The following is a 13308-nucleotide window of genomic DNA, read 5'->3' as shown; positions in this document are numbered from 1 at the left end:
ACAAACCAGACCCTGGAAAACAGATGGGGAAATTAGCCCAAAACAGGAGAAGGGCCGTCTCTTCCTCTGAGACCACAAGGAGACCAGGTGCACATACAGGTAAATTGCTAGGCAGGCAGGAAGTCGAGGGCTTTCCCCCATCATCACTCCAATTTCCTTTGTAAAACAGAAGCCAGAAACATTTCAAAGTTAGGGGAGCAGGTGGATAGAGGGTAAAGAGCCTTGCTTGCTTCAAATGAAGAAAAGGAATGGGTATTGTCAGTTTTGTCCTTATTGCTCATCAGATAGAAAACTAAAATCCTTGGCCGGCGCCATGGCTCAATGGGCTAATCCTCCGCCTTGCGGCGCCAGCACAATGGGTTCTAGTCCCAGTCGGGGTGCCGGATTCTGTCCCGGTTGCCCCTCTTCCAGGCCAGCTCTCTGCTGTGGCCCGGGAGTGCAGTGGAGGATGGCCCAAGTGCTTGGGCCCTGCACCCCATGGGAGACCAGGATAAGTACTTGGCTCCTGCCATCGGATCAGCGTGGTGTGCTGGCCACGGCGGCCATTGGAGGGTGAACCAACGGCAAAGGAAGACCTTTCTCTCTGTCTCTCTCTCTCACTGTCCACTCTGCCTGTCAAAAAAAAAAAAAGAAAAGAAAACTAAAATCCTCATTTTTATCCAATTCTACCCTGCGTAAAGGAGAAAAAAAGTGATTGGATGCAGGGGCTGATTAAGTGGAAAACGAGGTATTCTAAACATACGGTCAGAAAAACACCTCTCTTACAGCTTAGAACTAGAGAGGAAGAAGCAGGTTTGTCTTTTGGCAGTGGTTTGTTTTTCATGCTTTTTGTTACACCACAGTCCAGATCCCTGTGTGTCGAAGACTAAGACTCCTAATATGACGGAGAGAGTAAAAGCAAATTTACATCTTGGAGATAAACTCAAAGCTCCTGATTTGTACCTCAATGAGTACTTCTTACCCAATTTTACAGATTACTAAAGTAGTTCTGACAAATATTTTTTACGTCTTAAAAGAAGCCAAAGTTACTTAGGTAGCTAAACACGAATATCAAGTCACCTTATAAAGAGGATTTTTTTGAGATTCAAGAGAGCATCTCCACCTGGTGGTGGATAAACAATAACAGCAATAAAATGAGAAAAGGTTATGGAGCCTTTCATCCAAGATATTCATGATGAGAGGCCAACAGCTTTGGCCAAATCTAACCCACTAAGTGCCCATCTTCCAATCTAATAGAAGAGCACAAATTTTTCTTTTGACTGGTGATCTGGACTTAAGATTCTAAAGCAGTATCTATGCGGTACAGCAGTCATGTCTGCAGAACTGTTGAGACATGGCTTATCATCTCTGCTAAATGCCTAGTAATAAAAAGCTTATTCTGTAGACACCGCAGATTGTTCAAGAGTTGAGCCTTAATTTTTTATGGTTTTTGTCTTCCAATCAATACATCTAATTTTGCAATCTGATACAACATGGAAAAATTCAGATCTACAGCCTGACTTCAGATAGGTCGTTCTTATTTTGCTCTTTGGTCAGCTTGATTCCTGGATCCCTTACAGCTGATCTTCCAGGTTTTCCGTGTATATTTTGATTTGTCTGTGTCTACTTGTGATGCAGTCACAGAACTCAGTCCCACAGGGAACCTGGCCAGAAAATGATGGGCACTTCTGTTAAGGCTCTCTATGTTCCTTTTATAGACTTTAGTTGCTGCATCACACTTCTGCTCATATATTGTGCATGCACTTATTTCTGAATAGCTTTATGTTCTAATGCTACCAGTAGATAAATCAAGTGCTGGGATAGACGAGTAGATTCTTTTTTTTTTTTTTTTTTTTTTTTTGACAGGCAGAGTGGACAGTGAGAGAGAGAGAAGGAGACAGAGAGAAAGGTCTTCCTTTGCAGTTGGTTCACCCTCCAATGGCCGCCGTGGCCGGCGCGCCACACTGATCCAAAGCCAGGAGTCAGGTGCTTCTCCTGGTCTCCCATGGGGTGCAGGGCCCAAGCACTTGGGCCATCCTCCACTGCACTCCCTGGCCACAGCAGAGAGCTGGCCTGGAAGAGGGGCAACCGGGACAGAATCCGGCGCCCCGACCGGGACTAGAACCCAGTGTGCCAGCGCCACAGGCGGAGGATTAGCCTAGTGAGCCGCGGCGCCAGCCTGACAAGTAGATTTAAGGACCATAATTTACTTCTGAAAGCAAAGTATATCGCTAAATCTCAGCTAACCCCCTGTTTCTGTTCTACAAATTTCCACCATGCATCTACTTACAAAATAATGGGAAAAAAGTTAACAAAATAGAACATGAACAAGACATGTAAGTTTTTTTTTTTTTTTATAAATTTTGATACTCAAAGTTCTTCCTTGTGTAAAGCAAGGGAACTCAGGGATAATCTACAAGGACGTGGCAAAAGGCTTGTGTAAAGTGAAATCTTAAAAGGAGTTTATTTGGATATAAAAATCGTTTTGTGTCTGAGGTGAACATTGTGGCAGTATGTTAAGCGCTTGGGTGCACTTGCAGGTACATCCTACATCAGAGTACTAATGTGGGCTCCAGCTGCTAATCCAGCTTCTTCCAAAGGGCCTGGGAAGTCAGCAGGGGGCCCACGCGTGTGCGTCTCATGTATGGAAACATGGATGGAGTTCTGGGCTCCTGGCTTCAGCCTGGCCCAGCCCTGGCTGTTATAGGAATCTAGGAGGTGAACCAGCAAATGGAAAATTCTCTCTCTCTCTCTCTCTCTCTCTCCCCCCCTCCCTCCCTCTCTCTCTCTCTCTCCACCTCTCTATCTCGTGTCTCTCTGCCTTTCAACTAAATCTTTAAAAACAAATGTTGGCAACCTTACATAGCATTGTCATAATTCACATTTCCTGTGAACTACTTGAAGTGCCCTTCATATACTGAACTGAGAGCAAAAAGCCAAGGGCGGCCTGTTCTCTCTCTACACTGGCCTTTGTGACAGAAAAAAAAGCCAACAAGAGTATTCCCAGTGGTGAAAGGCTACTGAGAATTTTAGGCTAAGACAGTAGGAGCTGAATAATACTTTGGCAATAGCAACTCTGCCACAATAATAGAATCTTAGGCAACCTGTTGCAAAATAGGATCACACTGCTTTGGGAAATAACACCAGGAACTCTGGAAAAAAGTTTAATATAGTCCACCATGAAATATCTCTTGAACTGTCCATTGTTAAATCAACAACAGAAGTCACTGTGCACTTACTCCTCATGCAGGACTTCTGTCCTTAATGAGTTGTACTACGAGAATTAACTGCAAAACTTGTTCTCAAATAGTATTTTATATGTTGTGTGTGTGTATGTGTGCGGGGGGAAACTGTTGAAATCTTTACTTAGTATACAGTTGGTCTTCTCTATATTAAGTTAAATTAAAAATGAATCTTGGGGCCGGCGCCGTGGCTCATTTGGTTAATCCTCTGCCTGCAGCACCGGCACCCCATATGGGCGCCCAGTTCTAGTCCCAGTTGCTCCTCTTCCAGTCCAGCTCTCTGCTGTGGCCCGGGAAGGCAGTGGAGGATGGCCCAAGTGCTTGGGCCCTGCACCCACGTGGGAGACCAGGAAAATCACCTGGCTCCTGGCTTCAGATCGGCATAGTTCTAGCCATAGTGGCATTTGGGGGGTGAACCAACGGAAGGAAGACCTTTCTCTGTCTCTCTTTCACTGTCTGTAATTCTACCTGTCAAACAAATAAATCTTTTTTAAAAAAAGAATCTTAATGAAAAATAGAACGAGAAAGAGAGTAGGAGGTGGGACAGGAGTGGGGTTGGGAGGGAGGGTGTTGGGGGAAGAACCAGTATATTCCTAAAGTTGTCCCTATGAAATGTGTGTTCATTAAATAAAAGCTTTTGAAAAAGTATCTCTTTATAAATTCAGTACTTGCCATAACAAATGTTTTCAGCTCGATTTCTCATTCATTTAATTTCTCAGAATAATTTACATTCAGGTTGACTCAAAACACTTGCACGAATATAAAAAATAGTAAATGTGGATTTACATATATCACTTCAACTGTTACATAAGTGACTCTAAGAGAGTCTATGTGAAATAAATAGGGCATGAAGAAAAATGTTTTATTAGAAGACAAATAATTCTTAACCAATTTATTGGCCTATGATTAAAACTTACCTTTATCATGTTTTATTTTTATGTTCCAGGGACTTGGAAGGCAACCATATTCATAAATTAAGAAACTTGACTTTTATGTCCTGCACTAATTTAACTGTTTTGTAAGTAAAATTTCATGCTTTCGAAATAATGCTGTAGCTCCTTACAAGCAAAATTAATCATGTGTGTTGGTAGAAGTTAACACAACCATCCATAGTGATTATGACAAATATCCACTCTCAGCCTGAAGTTGGTTGAAAATGAAGAACATAAAATTCAACACAAGAGAAATCACAGACTGCGACAACCATGTATCATCACGTGACAGTGCACTAGCCGAGGCCTGTTTTTGTCAAACGTAAGGGATTTGCAGACCCATTTGAAAGCAAAGCAGCTCTCACGGAACCCTGGGATCCGCTCATGAATCTGTTTGTGCAGCATTGTTGTATCTTCTTAGTCCACAAGAATGCTTCTCCTTTGCAAATTGTTACTGCAAGGATTGCTTCTCTTTATAATTGTGAAAGCGAGTTACTTCTTTTCTGGTTTTCAATTTAAGATATACAAGTTCCATTCTCATGTGTTTCGTATATACAGCTTTGGGAGTATGCAGAGTGCTCACACTGTGAGGGTATAATTATGGACACCAGATTAACCCTAGAAAATCATTGTATATAATTTCTCCTAATGCCTTACTGATGTATTTTAAAATCATAGTGCCTTTGTATGAAACTGTAGGATGTTGGGACTTCCCTTCAACCTGAAATTCCAAGCCTGTCACTTGCCATTTGTATTTACAGAGTTTGTAGACTGGAACTCGCAAGTAGGTGATGAAAACTATGAAGCACAGTCAATTTAGTGTACCCTGAATAGCATTTTTTAAATGAAACAGAATTGAATTAAGTATGTCAGAGTGCAATGCATATAATATGTGGACTGTTTTATGAGTCTTAGATGTGTTGTACATGTGTATTTATGTCTCAGTCTAAAATACATTTTTCTACTGTGGTTTACCATGGGAAAAGTTTGAAAACCGTAATCCTAGAGACATGGGACCCTGTGTAGAAGCAATACAATAGCTACCATTGATACAATAAAAATGTGATATTTTCTCCAATTATGTCCCCCATTCTGATGGGCTACAGACAATGAGAAATCTGAGCTCTCCTGCTGGCTGAGTCCAGCAGTGTTCAAGTACAGGATGTTTTATATCACTCGTGTAAATAGTTCTTAGAAATTGCTGAAAGGAAACCAAATGGTACATAAAAAACACAGACCAAATATATTTCTAAAAAACTTAGAATTCCTTTTCTGCTCTCTGTTTATTTATAAGGAAACCTCTGTATTAAGAAATATTTTGTGGGTTTCCTCCTGCCATGTGTTGGTGATATTTGGTCAAGGAATGTTAGAAGGTAGTGATGCTTTGGAGCGGTGGGAAGGAAAAATACAGTCAGCCCTCCAAAACCACAGGTCCTGCGTTTAAAGACTCAGCCAACCTCAGGTCGAAGATACTTTTTAATTGTATCTGCTCTGAACATGCACAGACCTTTCTTTTTTCTTGTCATTATTCCCTAACCCATACAGCACAGCTATTCACATAGAATTTACACTGTGTTAGGTATTATAAGTAATCTGGAGATAGTCTGATAGATATGGGAGAAAATGTATAGGTTATACGCAAATTCTGCCCCATTTCATACAGGGGACTGGTGTACCCATGGATTCTGGTATCCACAGGGGCCTGGAGCCAATCCACAGAGGCTGTCAAGGGCATCTATACTGAAGGATGAGGGAAAACCAACCTGGAGACATACCAGAGAACGCTTAAAGTCCTAGAAAACGTTTAAATCTTTTCTGAGTTAGTTCTTTAAGCTAGCTGATAACCCATGACATCAGCACAGAAATGAACTGTCAAGAATCATTCTGATTCAACATCGCAAACTAGAGATTCCTCTGAATTGATCCTGCTTAGACTTCCCTAGGCAGCCACACCCAAAATGGCATCAACTACCCAATGGGTACGAGTGCTCTCATGTGTGAGTTATACTAGACAGGCTATGCAGACGGAAGAGATTAGTCTAAAACAGCTTGTTAACGCTCTTGAGTAAAGCATTGAGGTTTTCACTATTTTACTTGCAAAGCCCATCTCTATTTCACTTAACACTTTGAGAAACATGTTTTAAAATCATAATGAAAAGATTTGGGAAATTTAAGATTAAAATCAAATTGGACAATTTGTTATACTTCAGAATACCTTGATGTGGAAAATGCAGTATACATTCATTACCTTTGTTTTTGCTGACTGTTAATCTGTGTAGTAGTTACACCAGGCAGTTACAATATGCTTTTCTGTTGACTTTCAGGATAATGAGGAGAAACGAAATTAATCACTTAAATGAAAATGCGTTTATACCTCTTCAGAAACTACATGAATTGTAAGTTGGACTAAATGTATATTATTAAGAATTTTCTTTCTACTGTTTTATTCCATATTTGCTCTACATATATTTTATACATTTAAGAAATATTAATTATTTCCTCTTTTTTCTATTTAAGCTGAAATCATTTATATACCTTCATGTGTTGGGCCACAAAGGCATTCAGCTAGCGTGCCAAAATATCATAAAGTAAAAATATAGAATAAATATTTGAGGAAATTGAGGTAAAGAAAATCCAGGTATAGAGAAATAGTAAAGTCAGGATAAAATTAATAAATAAAATATGCCTCTGGGGGCCGGTGCTGTGGCGCAGCGGGTTAACACCCTGGCCTGAAGTGCCGGCATCCCATATGGGCACTGGTTCTAGTCCCGGCTACTCCTCTTCCGATCCAGCTCTCTGCTATGGTCTGGGATAGCAGTGGAAGACGGCCCAAGTCCTTGGGCCCCTGCATCCACGTGGGAGACCTGGAGAATGCTCCTGGCTCCTGCCTTCAGATCGGCACAGCTGTGGCTGTTGCAGCCATCTGGGGAGTGAACCAGCAGATGGAAGACCTCTCTCTCTGTCTCTACCTCTCTCTATAACTCTATCTTTCAAATAAATAAAATAAATCTTAAAATAAATAAATAAAACATGCCTCTGAACCACTTCTAGAAAAGGACAGAAAATGTATCTTTTTAAGTTTCCAGGAAGGTTAAGATTTAGGGACTATAAGATCAAAAGACACCTCTTTATGGATTCTGAAATCAAAGACTGACATTGGTTCCATAAGGATATTCCATAAAAATAGAAAAGAGGGATAAGTGAAAAGAGGTTTTTTATTAAAGATTTATTTATTTATTTGAAAGAGTTAACAGAGAAGGAGAAGAGAGAGAGCTTCTATTCGCTGTTCACTCCCAAATGGTCAAGACAGTGAAGACTGGGCCAGGCCGAAGCCAGGAGCCTGGAGTTTCATCCAGGTCTCCCACAAGGGTACAAGGGCCAAAGGACTTGCGCCATCTTCCACTGCTTTCCCAGGCACATTAGCAGGGAGCTGGATCGGAAGTGGAGCAGCTGGGACTCAAACCGGCGCCCTTATGAGATGCCAGCACTGCAGGCAGTGCCGTACACACTATGCTGCAGAGCCGGCCCCAGAGTTATTAATAATGTCCCTCTTTGAATATCAATGACATAATTCCAAATGGCACTGAAGTGATTCTTTGATGTACCAGACCTTGTGGTACATGCATGTAGAGATGATTATCAGAATAAAGTAAACGTAAGTGCAGCGGATGAAGCATATATCCTTCAGTGTTTTGTTCCTTTGTAGCAATTTCCTGGAAAGGGTCTGGAATGTGGCCTAATCTGCTTGTTTTGACAAATATCTTGGCAGATCAATGATTTATTGAAACTTTTCCATAAAAAACAAAGAATGTAACTAGAATTTTGTGAACACAGTACCTGAATATCTTACCTAAACACAGAGACAGATGGAGGGAATGCGTATGCCAAGAGCTAGAATGTTTTCCAGGAAACCATCCTGCATTCTGCTCAAAACACCAGTGAACAAGCCATTGAAAACGCCAACATTCTTCTGTAATGACTAGCCTGAAACATTATGGTATGCAGTACCAATCGTTCATAAAATGTGCAGGAAAATCTAATAGGCAGTTAGAACCAAGTGTCTGTTGTAGAAACTCCTGGTATGTGGCAGTTGAACCATACCATTAGCACGTGGGAAATTTTTCTCTGTGGTAGAGCGAGGTGCATCTGTGTTGTTTAAAGGTATGATCTAGCAATCACATTGCAGGTTAGTCAACTGAGTCTGTACCAGTCTGCCTTCATTGCCTTACGTAAAACACCTAAGAGGAGTTTCTGGACAAAGAAAATGCTTTTTTCAGCTTACAGTTTGGAGGTTACAGTTTAAGACTGGACACCATGAGGCTGCATGGTGGGTTGTGGACAGAGTCCCATGGTGAATCTGGAAGCAGAGAGAACAGCTAGGCAGAACTTGAGCTAAATCACCAACCCTCCCATGAGAACCACCTTCTAGGGACACGCCCCCAGTGACCTAAAGACCGGGCCCACCTCTCAGATGCCGTAGGTACATCAAGTCTCCACCTTGAATCCACCAGCCATTAACATGAAGACATTCGAGTTCAAACATCCACATGACGAGTCAAGTCCTACCCAGCCCGTAACAGGCTCCCATTCTTTTCCTTGTTTTATCCAACTTGAAATCACTATCAGAGGGTGATTCTCCAAGTACTAACTGTCATGGTTAGCATGTGCAGATTTTATCTATCACAACTAGCATAACTTGTGCTAACCCAGCTTTATGGATAAAGAAAAAAAAAAAAAGCTAAAGCCAGTAGTTTGCCATGCCCACAAGCTACCTAACCTTACATTTTTACTTGCCTGAAAAAAATCAGAATTACAAGAACGAAGGAGGCTTATTTTCTAAGAGGTGACAGTTTTTGATGGGTAGATCTGGATCTTTAAGATGGTTGGACTATACTGTGTGCCCCTCCGGGTTCAATCACACCGCCAGAGCTCAGGAGAGCAAATAAATTGGCAACACTCAGAATTCACTTGTCTCGGGGGAACCTTAAGTAATTTTAGTGACCGAAAATTTTTTGCCATGTGCTTAATTTAAGGTTTGCTTTTTAAAGTCAGCCACTCTAGTTAATAAGCTATTTCCTGATCCCATTCAGAAAAGGACCTTAAGTTCCATTAAGTTTACTCCAAATTTCCTAAACTGAAGCTGCAAAATGGATTTTCACATATCACTTAGCATCTAGACCAACACTATCCCCTAATATAATTCATGCATGAGAACTATGTATCAGAATTTGTACTAATAACCAAATTATTAAATTTATTTAACATGATATTTGGAGTTTGAGTTTCCTAATGGCCTAATTGCAATCTGTTTTACACATCACCTTACCAGTATGCTCCATATTTTACTTGGCTTCCCATACAGAGAACTGGAATTGTGTCCCACTTAAACCTAGAAGTGAGTAAGATAGTCTCTGTCCATTAACTGTCTGACTGGGGCTGGAAAGAATTCCTGGTCAAAGCTGAGGCAGGCAATCAGGTAGCCCAGATGAGTGGGAATGGTTTTTGTACTCAGAGCTCACACCTCTCAGAGAGGAAGCGCGTGTGTACAGAATGGTGCTATGACAGAAGTGGACAAGAGGAGTGTATGAGAGAACAGCCAACCTTGCTGGGCATCAGAGATCTCGCAGAGAGCTGACTTCACAGCTTTCTTTATTTCAGAGACAGAGAGAGAAAGAGCTGCCACTGCTTCTGAAGTCCCTAAATCTCCTGTCTGTCCCAGTGGAGATTAATAGGACTTGGAGATGGAAGGGAAGTGGTTTGGCTTTCTCCTCCTGTCTCTTGATGACCTTGGAGAGTTCAGGTCTGTTGGAACAATCTTGTTTAGAAAAATGAGGCCCTTCTCATGAGATCTGCCTACAAAAACCACTGCTAGCCACAACCTTCTCACAACTAAGCTACCAGGTCATGCTGTGGTGGGCATACCTCCCACATACACATGAGGTGACACACAAAGTGTGTCTGCCCATGAGTGTAAGACATCCTGTGCTTTTCAGCTGTAGAAGAAACTTAAAATGATACGCTTCCATTTGTAATCCTAAAAAACTCAAGCAAAAAGAAAATTAAGGCTCCCAACCATATTCTGTCAGTACAAAAGGGAGAAAGAAGGGAGGGGAGGGAAGCAGAGGAATAACACACATATTACTTAGAATTAGAAAATTAGATCTATGGATTTTCACCAGATCAAATACTATCAAATATTTCTCTCCAAGAAGGTGATGAAATGGAATAAAAAACGTTCTGTTTTTCTCCCTGTTTGAAAGTTGTATAACTTCCAGTAATAAATATGAATGACCAATGGCATTGATCATTGTATAATGTGCCTTCTAATGACTTTGAGTTCAATAAATAAAGTCTTAAGAAAATAATATATATTTGCAATTATTTCTCTAGGGATTTAGGAAGTAATAAGCTTGAAAATCTTCCACCACATGTATTTAAGGATCTGAAGGAGCTGTCACAATTGTAAGACTGATACTACTTTTATTCCTTTTTAAATACATACTAACATAAAGTTAGCCATTTTTAAGTATGCCACTGAATGACATTAACTACATTCACATCATCGTACAGTCATCACCACCATCTACCTCCAGAATTTGTTCAATTTGCAAAACGAACTCTGTACCCGTTAAACTCTAGCTTCCCTTTAATCCTTCTCCTTCCCACCTCCCCTAATCCCTGGCAATCAGCTACTTCCTGTCTGTGTGAATTTGACTACTCTATATACTTCATATGAGTTAACTCATACATTATTTGTCCTTTTCTGATTGGCTTATTTTGCATATTTAACATAATACCTTCACAGTGTATGCAAATTGCTGTATATGTCAGAATTTCCTCCCTTTTTTAAGGCTGAATAGTGTTCCATTCTATATATAACACTGTTTATCTGTTCGCCAATTAATGAACACTTGCATTGCTTGCACCTTTTAATTCTTGTGAATATGCTGTTATAAAACTGAGTGTTCAAATATCTGTTCCAATTCCTGCTTTCAGTTCTTTTGGGTACTCAGATGTTCCTCACCTTATGATAAGGCATGTCTCGATAAGCCCATCACAGCTGAATAAATGTCATCAGTCAACAATGTGTTTAATACACGTAACCTACTGAACATCCTTGCTTTGCAACACAGTACGCTAGCAAGTAACTGTTCTTCACCCTCTTGTCCTGGGGCTAACCGGGAACCATGGTTCTCTGCCACTGCCCAGCATCACACAGAGAATCACACTGCGGAGGACTAGGTTGGGACGTGATGCAAATTCAGACTTTGCAGTCCAGTGTCTGCTAGGTATATAGCACTTTGGTACCATTGTGAAATAAAGTGAAAATCAAGTCAAGAATCGTCTGTATTCAGCCAGGAAGCAGGATTGCTGGATCACGTGGTAATGTTGTTTTTCTCTATGTGGGATTCTGTTTTCTACCATTTTCCATTTCTGCTAGCAGTGAGCAAGGGTTCCAATATCTTCACAACCTCCCCAACACTTGTTGTTTTCTGTTTTTCACATCTTAACCATCATAATGGTGTGAAATTATGTTTTTTGTGGCTTTGATGTGCATTTCTCTAATACATAGTGATGTTGAGCAGCTTTTCATATGTTGTTCTGTATTTCTTCTTGGAGAAGACTCTAGGCCAGGCCTTTGCCCACCTGAAATTGAATTCTTTGGATTTTTAGTTGTATTTTTTAGGTTGTAGGTGTTCATAATCTAGATGTTAACCCCTTTTAAGACACATGATTTGCAAATACTTTATTCTGTTGCCAGGGTCGAATTTCCACCCTACGATAGTGTCCTCTGATGCACACAGAAGTTTTTAATTTTGACATAGTTGGTTTTTCTTTTTTCTCTTTTGTCATCCATGCTTTTGATGTCCTATCCAAGAAATCATTGTGAAATCTAATGTCTTAAAGTTTTTCCTCTATGTTTTCCTTTAAGAGCTTTGTTGTTTTCGCTTTTGCACTTAGATCTTCGATTCATTTTGAGTTGATTTATGTGCATTGTGTAAGGTAAGGGCCTAACTTAATCCTTTTACATGGGGTTATCCAGTTATGCCAAGTTATTTTGTTGAATAGACTGTCCTTTCCACCATTAAATGGACTTGGTATCCTTGTTGTGAGTCATTTGACCATATATGTGTGGGTTTACTAATGATCTCTGCATTCTATCCCATTGGTTCCCATGCCTGTCTTTATGCCAGGACCACACCAGTTACTGCAGCTTCCTAGTAAGCTTTGAAATAAATTAGCAGAGATCTCTAGCTTTATTATTCTTTTTTCAAGATTTCTGGTTGGTTGAGCTCCCTTGGTTTACCATATGAATTTTAAGATATATTTCTCTTTTTATAAAAAATACCGATATGATTTTGACAAGGATTATGTTGAATCTGTAGATCACTTTGGTTAGTGTTGACATCTTCACAATATTAACTCCTGCAGTCTGTCAACACAGGAAAACTTTCCATTCACTGGTGTTGTCTCCATCCATTGTGTGCTACTATAACAAAATGCCATTTCGTAAACAGTAGAAGTTTATGTGGCTAGAAGTTCTGGAAATTGAGACGTCCAAGACTCAGGACCAGCACCTGGAGAGGGTCTTCGGCATCACATGGCAAGAGAGCAGGTGGAGGATAGGAGGAGGATCTTGTCCTTCATCAAGAGCCCACTCCTGGGACACCTGACCACTCCTGCAACAATGGCAGTGGTCCAGTCAAGAAGCAGAATCCTCAGTACCTGACTGCTTCTCAATACTATCAAAACGGCAGTAGATTTCCACAGGAGTTGTGAAAGATTCTCTAATTTCTTTTACCAATTATTTGTTATGGCTTTCAGTGTGTATCTCTTTCTACCTCCTTATGATTGGTCATTGCTTGTATATACAAATGCAACTGATTCTTCCAAATACATTTCATATCCAGAAACTTGCTGGACTGTTTACTGGTTCTAAATTTTTTGTTTTAAATATTTAAAGTTTTCTACACAGAAAGTTATGTCGTCCTTGGACAGAACGTTTTTCTCCTTCTGTTCCAATTTGGATAATTTTTCCTTCTCTTTCTGACCTGATTTCTCAGACTAGAGTTTCCTATTCCAAAGCAGGCTTGCTTGTCTGTTCCTGGGTGGAGAGGAAAAGCTCTTGGTCTCTCACCTCTAAGTGGATGGGT

The 13308-nt window shown here is 40.5% G+C and overlaps 1 protein-coding gene across 5 annotated transcripts in view; it reads left to right on the top strand.

Annotated features, from left to right (window-relative positions):
* Positions 1-13308, top strand: part of RXFP1 (relaxin family peptide receptor 1) — a 147703-nt gene that overhangs the window by 116678 nt on the left and 17717 nt on the right. For all 5 annotated transcript variants that reach the window (XM_051831654.2, XM_051831657.2, XM_051831659.2 and 2 more), the window contains 3 exon segments: positions 4168-4239; positions 6478-6549; positions 10544-10615. In XM_051831654.2, the coding sequence (XP_051687614.1) occupies positions 4168-4239; positions 6478-6549; positions 10544-10615 (216 nt within the window).

Source organism: Oryctolagus cuniculus, chromosome 8, assembly GCF_964237555.1.
Source record: "Oryctolagus cuniculus chromosome 8, mOryCun1.1, whole genome shotgun sequence".
NCBI classification, from domain to species: domain Eukaryota; kingdom Metazoa; phylum Chordata; class Mammalia; order Lagomorpha; family Leporidae; genus Oryctolagus; species Oryctolagus cuniculus.
The sequence above is the reverse complement of the archived record's forward strand: the minus strand, read 5'-3'. Positions and strand labels throughout refer to the sequence as shown.